This window comes from Hipposideros armiger, unplaced genomic scaffold (genome assembly GCF_001890085.2).
Source record: "Hipposideros armiger isolate ML-2016 unplaced genomic scaffold, ASM189008v1 scaffold_910, whole genome shotgun sequence".
NCBI lineage: Eukaryota > Metazoa > Chordata > Mammalia > Chiroptera > Hipposideridae > Hipposideros > Hipposideros armiger.
The window spans coordinates 743,381-757,620 of record NW_017732260.1 but is presented as its reverse complement, the minus strand read 5'-3'; the positions used below and the strand labels follow the sequence as shown (position 1 = coordinate 757,620).

At 35.3% G+C, this 14,240-nt stretch overlaps 1 protein-coding gene across 1 annotated transcript; it reads left to right on the top strand.

Annotated features, from left to right (window-relative positions):
* Positions 1–437: 437 nt before the first annotated feature.
* Positions 438–12,027, top strand: CLPX (caseinolytic mitochondrial matrix peptidase chaperone subunit X; the record flags this gene model as incomplete). Its single annotated transcript, XM_019630435.1, has 8 exons — positions 438–642; positions 1,017–1,181; positions 2,017–2,105; positions 3,095–3,259; positions 6,602–6,901; positions 7,726–7,818; positions 9,144–9,250; positions 10,262–12,027. Coding segments are annotated over 8 exons (1,215 nt in total), but the record flags the coding sequence as incomplete, so codon positions are not given.
* Between the last annotated feature and the right edge of the window lie 2,213 nt (positions 12,028–14,240).

Below are 14,240 nucleotides of genomic sequence, written 5' to 3'. Positions count from 1 at the left end.
GCATTTTATTCTTACACCTTTCAACCATGTGTTTGAAATTGATAGGACAGGAATTACTGCCATTTTGTAGATTAGGAAACAGCAGTAAGTTTATTTGACTTAGCCAAAATCATATAGCTATTCAGAGACAAAGGAAGGACCAAAGCTAAAGCTTTCTGACTCGTAACACTGTTCTTCCATTATACTGCCTTCTCTTGAGTGAAAGGGCATTTTTCATACAGGTTTACAGAAATAAGGACAGGAAGGATAAAAATTTTATTTCCTTTGTTTGAGGTTCCTTGAATAATCAATGTGTCTTTTACCTTTGTCACTAGATAATTGGAAATTTTCTTCCTTTTAGGTAAGACAGAATGTCGAAATATTTAAATTTTTCTAAATAAGTGATTGGTTTTAGATGTAGGGTTTTTGGGGGCATGTCTTCAAGTAAAATCAAATGAAGTTCTAGTAATTTCTTTGGCTTTTTTTCAGAATTGCTTCAGATTGCTGGAATTAGTCCACATGGTAATGCTTTAGGAGCATCAATGCAGCAGCAAGTAAATCAAATGCCTCAGGAAAAGCGAGGAGGTGAAGTATTGGATTCTTCCCATGATGACATAAAACTTGAAAAGAGTAATATTTTGCTGCTTGGACCAACTGGGTCAGGTAAATAACTTGCTGAAAAAATGTACTACTCATTTTAAAAAATAGAGTATAAATGATTCTGTAACCTGTGTCTTGTGAATCGGAGAACCTGGCTCTTGAGAGGAAAACTCTAAGGCCAATCTTATAGATACATTTTCAGTATTTCTGCATAGTCTTCAAGCTGAATTTGAGGCCTTGGTATTGCTATTTAGGCCAATTTCTAACATCTTAACAGGGATGATAGTAATAATATACCATTAGATCTGAATAATAGTGGAGAAAAGATAAACAGTAATTTTTTATTACATACTATTCAAATTCATTTTGCATTTTGGTAGAGAAATTATATATGAACATATTTTTGGTAAACTTTTAGTTACTGTTTCTATTTGTAGGTAAAACTCTGCTGGCACAAACTCTAGCTAAATGCCTTGATGTCCCTTTTGCTATCTGTGACTGTACGACTTTGACTCACGCTGGATATGTAGGTGAAGATATTGAATCTGTGATTGCCAAACTGCTCCAAGATGCCAATTATAGTGTAGAAAAAGCACAACAAGGTATGTTTTCAGCATAGCTTATCCTTCCCCAGATGTAGTCTGTTGGGGAAGCAGTAATATTAAGAGCTAAAATAATTATTTTGAATCAAGGAGTAAAACTATATAAAAGGTATGTTAAACATTTTCTAGCATAGTGACTCAAGGGCCACAAAGTTTGCTTTGCCTAATTGTCATTAGATGACTACTAGGGTGAAAATGACCAAATTACAATTCCATTAGATCCTTAATACTATCATTTTTTTTCCTGCTCTGACTCCCCTCCAGACTCCTGGGGTGGGGTGGGGTAGGGTGGAGTGGGGTGGGGGAGGGGGCAAGGACAAGGGCAAGAGAGTACAGGATGAATCTAGAAACAGATTAGCTTACTGACCTGCAGGATGTCATAGATGCTGCATTTCTGCTTTCCCCTCTGTCATCTGTCTTACATGAAGAGCTTGACAGCTTCCTGTCCAACTTCCTTTAAGACAAGAACATAGTTGGGAAAGAATAAGCCAGCGTCCTGCTAGTACCAGCACTGCATGTACCTCCTACTTCCACACTGCCCCTCTCTCTCAGCTCATAGAATAAAGAACCTGAAAACATTAGTGGGATAGATAACTGTTTTCAGAGAGAAGTGGTTATCATACCAAGTGATATTCTATAAAATAAATTATAAAACGTTTGCATAAAATGATGAATGGGAGTGAGACAGTGTATTTTTATTATAATAAGCCATTGAATGTGTTAAGTGTGAAAGCTTGAATAACCTTGCTCTCTGCCTACCTAGTCTTTTAAAGTTGAGGTTATCGTGTGTGTGTATCTTTTTCATATTATAAATAGAATCCTCCTTAAATTATAGGAATTGTCTTTCTGGATGAAGTAGATAAGATTGGCAGTGTGCCAGGCATTCATCAGTTACGGGATGTAGGTGGAGAAGGCGTTCAGCAAGTAAGCAGTTGAATATTTTGTTCAAGCCCACTAAAAGGAAGGGAATACATCAACCTCCCAATATTGTACGTTTGGTTTCACATTCAATTAGATTTTGTTTTGTTTATTTCTCTCACTCCCAAACTCCAAATAACATTTTAAAGTAGTTCAGATCCTAAGAGAAAGTTATTGGCGATTTTAAATACCAAATTATCTTCCTTAGGAAATTAAAAATATTTTAAAGAACAGAAAAAATAAAATTTAATTTTTGTTAATTTTATTCCTCAAAGGCCCAGTTAAACATTTCTAGGGGACCCTTGAAGACAAGTTCTGGTTCTAGACATAAATGAACTATGTAAATGTATCTTATTCTTTTCACTTAGTTAGAAGATAGGATAAAATAGATAAAATAGTGTTTCATTCCTTGTAGAGTCATAATCAAAGTCATAATGATATATTGGTCCACTTGACCTTTTACTGGTAACTAACTATGACGTAAACTACAGAGTACTGAAAATTGGTTTCTTTTTTTGACCAAGACATAGAGAGATGCGATTATAAAATGTGCTGAATAAGTTTTTTATAAAGGCATCTCAAAATATAGGTATTCTCAAAGTTTAATACTAGGAGTGGAATAAAATTTTAATTTATATGAAAGGCAAATCTTCAACTATTTTCAGATTTTGATTGTTCCTGCAATTATTGGATATCATCTTAGATAGTCATAATTCTATCTTTATGTCAGAATTACATCTTTACCATCAAAAACAACCTCTTAGATTGACTGTTTCCTGAATGTATCAGGAGTCCTGTAACCTAAATAAATTGATGAATTTTTTTAGAGTATGGTAGTGCATTGGATTTTCGTGTTGTAGAAATGTGAGAGTTTTCTTTAGTTATGCTCATTGAGCATAACCACATATTATTTTCCCCATTGAATCCCATTATCTAAAGTATAATAAATAATACACTTATATAATGATGTTATAAATCATTCATTCTTTATTTAGGGCTTATTAAAACTACTAGAAGGCACGATAGTCAATGTTCCCGAAAAGAATTCCCGCAAGCTACGTGGAGAAACGGTACAAGTTGATACAACAAACATCCTGTTTGTTGCATCTGGTGCTTTCAATGGTTTAGACAGAATCATCAGCAGGAGGAAAAATGAAAAAGTAAGTTTTTCTGATGTGTTACTGGGGTAGAGAGCATTTGAAGTTATAGAGGATGGACACTCAGTTTCTGTTCTTGTAATTGCTGGCTGCCAGTTGTGGCTTTTTAATTTAGGCTTTCTTAGAGCATACCAAAAATATATTTCTAGTTATTTTTTTAATTTCAGAGTAGTAAATTGGAAGATTTCTAAATATCATCTATATATGGGCATTTTGAAAGTATAACTTCATGATTTCAATTTTATATTTTATCTGAAGAGTTCTTTTATTATTTGAAGTAGGTACTGTATTAGTAAAATTTCTATTCATTCCTCTTGCCCAGTTCACTGCAACTCAATATTTAGAGCTTGTCTCCATTGCCCCTACCCATAAAGTCTCTCATAGGCCACTGCTAACATTCACAAATGGAGGGAAACATTTTAGGGGTTGGAGCAAGGGTTGTGAATCCCACGTAGTTTTATGAATGTTTCTTAAACATTCTTATAAGTCTTGATTTTAACTGGAACTTATTTCTTCACATCCTCAAGGTACATGCCCAGTACCTATATGTTGACTGATTACAATAAAATGTAATGTCATAGAAGCCCAAAACATACCTGTATTTTCCATGTTTTTGTGTGTTGCTTAATAGCTAGCCACAAATAGTCCCTTTTATATAACATAGTATCCTACCTAAAAGAATATATCATAGATCATAGATGCTATATTTCTTGCTTTTAGTCTCCTTAGCCTTGCATGCACTAGTTTAGTAGTAATAAAAATATGCTGCTGATGGGACAGTTGCCTGTGGTAGTTCCTTTACATAGGTTAGATAAGAAAACTCATACAAATCCTAATGAAGTCACGTAATGCTGTTATTCTTCAGTACCAGCCTTATTCAGAATGGATAAGGTTATATTTTTATTTTTCATATTAGTTAATTTATGGGATTTTTTTGCTTTTGAAATTTTCTATATATAAATTAGCCTAACAAATTAGAAAGAAGAAATTCTTTCTTTTTTTTTTAAAAGATTTTACTGGGGTATTGGGGAAGGGGAATAGCCAAGTTGTTGTCCTTCAATCTTAGTTGTGGAGGGTGCAGCTAGCTCAGCTCCAAGTCCAGTCGCCATCCAGCTGCCCATCGGCAGCTCATGGCCGCTCAGCTCAAGGTGCTGTGTTCAGTCTTAGTTGTGGGTGGGCATACCCATCCCATGCATGAGTCGAACCAGAAACTTTGTTGTTAAGAGTGCATGCTCTAACCACTGTGCCATCTGTCTGCCCCTCAGCAGCTCAGCTCAAGGTGCCTTGTTCAATCTTAGTTGCGGGTGGGTGTAGCTCACCCTCCCATGTGGCAGTCAAACCAGCAACCTTGTTGTTAGGAGCACGTGCTCTCACCAGCTGAGCCATCCTGCCACCTGTTGGCAGCTCAGCTCGGGTGCAGCTCACTGGCCCATGTGAGAATCGAACTGGCGACCCTGTTGCTCAGAGCTTGCACTTTTAACCAACTGAGCCACTCGGCCGGCCCAAGAAATTATTTCTGTGTGTGTATATGTGTGAGACAGAGAGAGGAGGAGATAACTTTATTTTTGAAATTCTGTAACCAAAGGCAGGGACCATGTTCTGATATTTATAATAATTCCAAAAAAGAATTTGAAGCTAGAAACATGTAGAAAAGAATACTTAAAATAATGTCAGAAAAGAGAACAGAAACATGTAGAAGGAAGGTTTAGGTCATATGAGGTCTTTAGGAGAGACAAAGATTTAAAAAGTTTGTCATATAGATCTTTATGAAAAGGAGGCATATGAGAATCTTGAACAGTGATTTTATAGAGGATTACACATGTCACGTGGCTACTGTTTTTGTCAACCTTCCTTGAAAGCGAGGGGCACAGTATTAAATAATGTATCTGTATTCCAACCATATCAAACTGTTTGCATTCCTAAGTTTTATTCCTGTTGCCCTGCTCATGCTCTCTACTACTACAGTCTAGTTGACAAATACATGTTCGTTTTTTAAGACTCAGCCTGTTAAATGATAAGGCAATTCCTCTGTGAAGGTTTTCTTGATCACCTCCTGCCTTCACTCCCCTATATGAATGTGCCTCTTGTCCTCCATTCCACTGCCACTGTTTCCTGTACAGTTGTCCTTCATTGCACGTAGGATACTTTAATACCTTCATGTGTTCCCACTCTAAATAAGCTTTTTTAGGGTAAGGGCTGTCTTTGGGTTTATATCCCCAGTGTTTTATAATAATGCTTAAGAAACGTTTATATACATATTTATTGCTGTATACCCTTATATATGATATATGTTTAATATATGTTTAAATTATTGAATGAAAGGTAGTTTCTTTTCTGACACACTAACTGTCCATGTACACAGCTTAGAGAATCAGTGGAATTGATTTTTAACTTAAGCTATCTTCTCACATATCATGTGCTTCTCTTATACTTTTGACAAAAGCTATATGACATCAAAATTAAACTTTCTGGGGCCGGCCAAGTGGCTCAGTTGGTTAAGAGCTCGCTCAAGAGTTTGAGCTCTGAGCAACAGTAGTTCGATTCCCGGCCCGAGCTGAGTTGCCACTGAGCTGCCAACAGGTGGCAGGATGGCTCAGCTAAAAAAAAAAAAGCTGAAGTAAAATTAAACTTTCTCAATAATTGCCAAGAGTATGGTGGTTCTTTTACATTGATTGAAGCAAGATCCATACAGCTTAGATACCTAACCTTTTGCAGCAAAGTTAGCATTCTTGTTTGATGTCATCCTTATATGTTCTTTCTAAAATCTAATCTTAAACTATTCTGATTCATAGGTTGAAGTATGCAACCACAAATCATAATTTTAATAGAATGCTTAGCGGTGACTAAGACACTTGTGGATAATTTCTTTATAAGGCTGCTTTTCCATAGGCACTACTCCTATTTACAGCATTACAAAATTAACTTTGGTTACACAATAAATACTATCTCTATTTTCATAGTTCTTACATATTTTGGAAATCACACTAGCCTAGAGGTCTTAAAAAAACCCCGTAACATCATTATCTGAGTTCTAAGGGACTTCCCTTCATAGTTTTTACTTCTCTACTTTTACTAGGAATTCATTTTTTGAGAGTTAGTTGTTACATAGTGGTTAGGTTCTCATTCCTGAAAGCAGATAGACCTGAGTTCAAATCCTGGCTTTACCATTTACAGCAACGAGAGCTTGGTCAAGGTACTTAACCTCTCTAGGTGTGTTTTTCATTTGTAAAATGTGAATAATAGAACTTTCTTCTGTTGCAAAGGTCACATGAGATATGCATGCAAAATACTTGGTACAATGCAACTTCATTCAGCTATTTATAAAATCTGTCTTTTCTTTGACAGTATCTTGGATTTGGAACACCATCTAATCTGGGGAAAGGCAGAAGGGCTGCAGCTGCTGCAGACCTTGCTAATCGAAGTGGCGAATCAAATACTCATCAAGATATTGAAGAAAAAGATCGATTATTACGTCACGTAGAAGCCAGAGATCTGATTGAATTTGGCATGATTCCTGAGTTTGTGGGACGGTTGCCTGTGGTAGTTCCTTTGCATAGCTTAGATGAGAAAACGCTTGTACAAATACTAACTGAACCACGTAATGCCGTTATTCCGCAGTACCAGGCCTTATTCAGCATGGATAAGGTTAGATATTTATTTATTTATTTATTTAGATTTTATTGGGGAATTGGGGAAGGGGAACAATGTTGGGGAATTGGGAGGCAAGCAGCCAAGTTGTTGTCCTTCAATCTTAGTTGTGGAGGGCACAGCTAGCTCAGCTCCCAAGTCCAGTCGCCATCCAACGGTCACTCGGCAGCTCTCAGCCGCTCAGCTGAAGATGCCGTGTTCAACCTTGTTGTTAGGAGCACATGCTCTCAAAGCTGAGCCATCCTGCCACCTGTTGGCAGCTCAGCGGCAGCTCAGCTCACTGGCCTATGTAGGAATTGAACCAGTGAGCCTGTTGCTCAGAGCTCACGCTGTTAATCAACTGAGCCCCTCGGCCGGCCCCAATCTTGTGAATTCTGATGTTCCAAAGTAGTGGGATTTTTTTTTTTGTATTTTCTCAATAATTTGAACTGTACTATTTTGAAATGTGTGGTAATGTAGAAAGACTTATCTAAAGTTTTATTATCTTTGTTTTATAGGATAAGAGGTTTAGTAACACTATTTAAAATGCATGTTTTCTAGTAATAAATTGATAGTCTAAAAGTGCTTTCATCTGAAAGGGGATAGAGTCAGTCAAGACAAAGATTCTGGCCTTGTATTTCTAAGTATTAGTGAATCAGTGTACTTAACCCTGTGAAACTTTTCTATGTGTAAAGTCAGGGCATTGGTCCCTTCTTGTTCTAAAAAGATCAGTAATGGTGGTGGGTAGTAATAGTTAATAGATCAAATGCTGTATGGTTATATTAGGATATATCACCAAGTATTATTATCTGAGTTCTCATGTCTTTTGAATATATTTGTAGTGTGAACTGAATGTTACTGAGGATGCTTTGAAAGCCATAGCCAGATTGGCACTGGAACGAAAAACAGGTGCACGAGGCCTTCGGTCCATAATGGTAAGTTGCTGTTATTATACAAAAACTAGATTATTTCTTGATTTAAGTTTTGAGAATATGAGACTCCATATTTTTCCTTTGGAAATATATCCAGAGAATTAATTGGCCAATTGTTGTTTTTGTGATTTTTATTTATTTATTTATTTATTTTTGTCATGGTAGATTATATTTTTCTTCTTTCTGAAAAGAATCTTTAAGGTGTTTGCAACAAAGGACACACATAATATGATTAATGAAATAGAGAAAATCAGGATCAAAGGAGGGAGAATTTCAGAAAAATTCTACACAGGCCTTTTACCTAAGCCTCAGAGTACCTTCTCAGACCCTTTGAAATCCTCATTCTTCTTGTTTGTTTGTTTGAAATTAAGTTGCAGATACCATGACATTGTATACCTAAATTCTCCAGTGTGCTCTGAGCTCACTATTTTTTATTTTGTAATAAGTCCTAGAGACTCAGCTTATTTTCAGCCACCCACTGTCTTCCTTAGAGTTCTCTCCCCTACTGGCAAGGTCTGGCTAGACAGTGGATTACTATTTGCCGACATGCTCCCAAAGCAAATGCATGTTCCTATTGTCTTTTAAGGATTTCACAGCTTAAATATGATTTAGTGGGACTTTTTGATTGGAACTACACTTCCATTACAGACAGTCTGAGATTATACTCTGTAATGAACACCTGTTACTGATTCAGGTGTTACTAATTAAGAACAGATTTACGGTGTTACTAATTAAGAACAGATTTACAGAAACGTGCAAACTAGAATAGTGAGAGAGTTGACTTTTTAAAAGAAATCTGATGTGTTTAGCCAGTTTTTTCCTAAAGATGGAATCCAGCCCCTACTTGTAGGCTAAACTGGTTTTCTTTAGTAAACAACTTTAGATCTACTGCAGCTCTTGAGACAAATGCTTTTTTTGAAGTCATAGTTCAAAATTGAAAAGCTTGGGGGAGATGATTTAGGATTAAATCATTTTCAAAGTAAGGAGTACCAGTTGACCTCCTTGGTTATTGAATATGCCAGGAATGCTTCTGTGAAACTTCTGAATCCAAAAGTGTAGTCTTTAGTATATGTATGGTGACCTAAGTAGGTAGAACTACAGATAAGCAGCCTTCCTTATAGAATGACTTCTCTCTGAATTTAGTTAGCTGTTTTAATATGAAGAATATGAAAGCTTTTACACTGACTTTTTCAACATTCAGTTCCTGGTGCATAATAGGAACTCATTAATATTTGTTGAGTTTAATGGCTTAGATTTTGTGGCCTGTAGAATACAAGTATTCTGTATGTAACCTCAGTTTTCCATGTCATTCATTACTTTTTCTTTAGGAAAAGCTGTTACTAGAACCAATGTTCGAAGTCCCTAATTCTGATATTGTATGTGTGGAGGTTAACAAAGAAGTAGTAGAAGGAAAAAAGGAACCAGGATACATCCGGTAATGTGTATTGTCAAGCTTGAACAGATCTAAAATTTGAGATCAGCTCTTTATTGCTATAGTTTATTGGTCTTCCATAAAAATTGCATAAAAATCCTTATAATCGTAAGGGAAGCAATAATCTCAAACATTTTCTGTAGAAAAATGTTCTAATTTTATTTTACAAAATAATATTTTGTGAGTCTTTTTGAAAATTGATCTTCAAAAGTAGCCTCCACTTTTTTCTCCTAAGGAAGAAGTATCAAAAGAGATGTGAAAGTAATGCAAAAAGATTTAAATGAACTTTGCTGCTAATTCTGTAATTTGTGATGACTTGTTTCATATCTTTCACAAGATCAAAACTATAATTTTTGGTCTTGTGACATTTGGACTGTAGATTGTAGTTTACTGACCTGATCTATTCAATAAATATTTATTATACAAAGCTTCACATTAATATTATACACAAAAATTAGGTTTCTGATTTAACTATCACAAGGCATATTTTGTTTGCTTATGTTCTAAGGTAATTTAGGAGGTAGTTGATTGGTTTTCAACAACTTTAGTTATTCATAGAAACAATCTTTTGTTTTTCTTGTTTAATGACATTAATATATAAAGGAATTGTCTTTATTATAATTTTATAATTTTGACAAATTTGAGTCAAGCTGGATTTGGTCAGACGCTGTCTTCTTTACCATAGACATATGTTAAATGTCAAGCATTTGTGTTGAAAAAAATAGACTCTAATTTTTGCTGGAGAAGTGGATTTTTTAAGCCTTCACAATTGAAGCCTTGTTGTCTGTTTATTTCAGTAATGTATTTGTTAGGGAAAATTACTTGCCGCCCTTGGTTGTGTGGTCTTAAGTGTTTCCCATATTTTACCACTAAGCAACCTTAATATTAAAAGTACTCTTAATATTTTCTTTTTGTGTGTGACTTTTCTAGCGAGGTGGATTAACTTATTGAGTCTAGAAATTGTGTTTATCTCTAATTTTTATTTTTTAAAAAAATGATGGCTTTTCATTATAGGGCTCCAACAAAAGAGTCCTCTGAAGAGGAGTATGATTCTGGAGTTGAAGAAGAAGGATGGCCTCGCCAAGCAGATGCTGCAAACAGCTAAACTGTCATGTCAGACTTCTGTCCTGTATATAAAGCTTTTCCTTCTCGTGTTTAGGATCGTAACTGTCTCTACAGTCTGACATTAAAAGCATTGGATCTATCTTGGATATCATACATGGTCAGAAGCCTTTAGGATAAAAATCAGATCATGTATGTTAGGTAACATTACATTGATTTATACAGAGGACATTATGTGGACTTTAATGACATAATGTTCAGAGATAAAAATGTATATTATTTTGGTTCCGTTTTTTAAAAATATGCTTAAACAAAATTCTTAGGAGTTCTTTTAAGCAATGCAGGTGTTGCAATAACTGGATTTTACAATAATGTTACTCTACAAATGGGAAAATAAATTCTTAAAATTGAAGATTGGGATACCATTTTTTAGTTGAACCTTTTCTACCCATATTTGTTTCCTGAAAATACTAGAATTTTATTCATCTTAAAAATTGGAACAGGTAGTTTCCAAGTGGTTAAAAATTTCATGGAAAAAGTACCCTGGAGAACCATATTTTAATGATTTGTTTAGCTGTATTCTTAGTCTTACCTACTAATGCATGACACTAACTTCCCAATTGGTACTATAAGAAAGGCCATTCTCTTGCTGACTTGTCTGATTTATTTGCCATCTTTAATGAATTATAGTATCATGAGTGAGCAGATGGATCTGAAGTCTGCCTTATTAAATCTTCAGAAAAAGACTACATCTAATTTTAAAAGTAGCATGCAGCATCAGTCATAATAACAGCCATGTGCTGAACTAAATAAAATATCCTAATATTGTGCACTTACCTAAAGTGCTCAGCTAGTTTTTTTGTTTTGGTTTTTTTTTTTTGTGCTGGATTTTGTCTAATTCTTTGGCTTCATAGAACATTAAAAACCTGTGCTTTGCTATCAGCAGAAGTTAATGTGTTCACACTAAAATATAAGTTATTAATCTTCAGTATGTAACAAAACTAAACTAGGGGCAACTTAGGGGACTTAAAAATAAAAATTATTTCTCATAAATATTAAAATATTTGGGTACCTTTTAAACTTTTTCATCTGTAATGTTGATATAATTTACTATTCATTCAGTTCAAACTTACTTGAAAATGGTTTAAATCAGAGTACATAGAAATATTTGTTTTTATTTGTTGGTTTATAGACTCAAGTTTTCCTTGAACCCCCTTTTTCTTAGGAAGAGAACCATAAACTATAAGCAAATTCAAAATCCTGTTGATTAAGAGAAGGGTTGCGCTTTCAGTGATGTAATAAGAGATGTGAGATAGCTATTTATGGCTGAGGTAGGACCAGAAATGCACTTTCGCAGATTTTTAAGCCTGGTTGCTATAGTATGGAACAGAAACAGATATCCTTGTTAGTCTCCCTAGCAATGGTTAAACTTTTTCTCAGGAAGCCTTTCATATTATAACTGTTCATTGTCTTTCTCTATGGCATCATCATTTTCCTTTTTGTAGAGTGAAAATTGGAGTAGCTACTAAATATATTAAGGGTAATCCTCCAGAATTGGACTGGGAGACATTTTAGTCACAACAACTTACATTTGGTTTTGGAAGTTGTTAACAAAACATAATCGATGTTTTTAAATCAAACACAACTGAGTATAACTACGATTTGTATCTTGAAACTTATGTTTTGTCATTTGAATAAAACAAAAGGACTAAATGAAAGCCAGTGTGGTGGTGTGTCCATAATGCAGTGCCATTTTTAAAAGGACACCGATATCATGAACTACTTTATTCTAGTGATTGGTTAATCCATGGCACTTTCATATCCCTCTAGTAAATTCTGGTTGTAGATTCCACAGACAAAAGTCTGTTATTAAAGTTTATGTTAAGTATTGAAAATCCTTACTTAAATATTCTGCATGGGCCCCAAACGAGGGACACAGACCAAGCTTTTCATGAAGTTTACTAGTCTAGTAGGGGAAGCAAACACAAGCATCAGTGTATTATAATAATGTGAGGTAGGTACCAGGCATGGTTGCGAAAAGGTGGTGGTCCAAATGGATCTGGAACAAGTAGAAATTTTCCAGAAAGCAGTAATGAAAATTAGAATAAAATCTCAGAAGTGTGAAACAACAACTAGAGAACTTTAGGAGTTGAGAAATAGGCAGCAGATACAACTTCACGTTGCTGCTCTGAGATGACCATTTAATATATTCTCCCCTCTCCATTCAACTGAGAACTTTGCCTCATCTTCCATTCAGAAACCATCACAAGATGGAAGTCATCTTCCCATCATCAAATCTATGAATCTACCTCTTTCAGCACCCAACCTTCTTTCTCCAGTTACAACTGAAGAATCCCTCTTAACAAAATTCAATCACTCTACATCATTATGAGGGGATCCCATCATCCTCTCCATTTCTCAAGGCCTTTAGTTCTTTTGTTAGCATTTCTACTACGTTATTTGTACTACGTTACTCCTTCCTTCTGAGTCATTCCCAGCAGCACCTAGACACTGCCTACTATTTCCTGTCCTATAGCAAACCTCCCAAGTTTATATTTCACTTGTCTTTCTGACTATACCGTAAGTTTTACTAGGGTGAAGACCATGCCTGTTTTGTTAACTAAAAGAGCACCCACCATAGTACTTTGTATATTTGGTGCTCCATACATTTTAAAACAAATAATAGAATATCTTGTAAGCCAGGTTAAGTTGTAATTTTATGCAGAAATTATTTAAAGAGTTTAAAGCAGAAAAGTTGGGCATAATTAGCTGTGTTTTAGATTGTTGGGAAGGGGAGGCTCTGAGGAAAATGGGGAAAAACATCACTAGAGGCTTGCTCGTGAACATTTCTCCAGCACTTGCCCCTCTATCTCCTACCTCATCACTTCCTGTTTTTCAGATCACTTCTCGGCATACAAACAAAACACAACTCCCTTAGCCCATATCCCCTCCACAGTAAACTTAAGGTTGGCCTTGCTGTTTTCAGTTCCCTTCCAAGCTTTAGTTCTGAGTGGGAGGAGAAGCTATTGGGAGGTTTTGCACAGAGAAATAACATAATCTGACTTAAGTGTTGAAAGACCATTCTGGTTGCAGTATAAATGAACAGACTATAGAGGAACAAGGATCTAATCAGGGACATTTGGGGCCATTATAATAAGCCTGCCAGGAGATGATGGATTGGACTAATGTGATTGCAGTGGATGGATAGGTATTTTTGCAAATCCGATGAAAAGTGGTATCCCATGTTCTGCACTGGGGAAACTCAGTATTATAAAGATGTCTATTATCCCTACATTAATTTATATATCTAATATTCCAATAAAAATACCAATAAGTTTTAAAATTGAAACTAGGCAAGTGTGTATGGAAAAATAAAAACGGTAAACAAGCAAAGTGATAATGTATACTCGTATAGTGCTTACTCTGTGGTACTCTTCATTTAGTGCAGCAACTCGGTGAGTTAGTTTCTATTACCAACCCTTTTTTATATTGGGTTGTTGGAAAAGTCATGATGCATTTTTGCAACGAAAAACAGAAAAAATATGTCATGACTTTTCCGACAACTCAATAGATGAACAAGCCCACTGGTTAAGCTTGCCCAAGGTCACACAACTAGTAACAGCCAGGATTTAACCCCAGGTAGACTGATTTCAGAGTCTCTCCACTTAACCAGCACACTGAAAGAATGAGGAGGTGCTGCCTTTTCATACATATATGAGATATATATATATATATATATATATATATATATATATATATATATCATGCTTTAAAATTTTAAGTGTGTACCACTGTATGAGTGAACAGATCAATGGAAAAAAATGTAAATTCCAGAAATAGATCCAAAATATATTTGGGAATTTAGTATAGGGAATGGTGCTATTTCAAATTAGGAAACGTATTCAATAAATGGTAATGAAAACTGAGTATT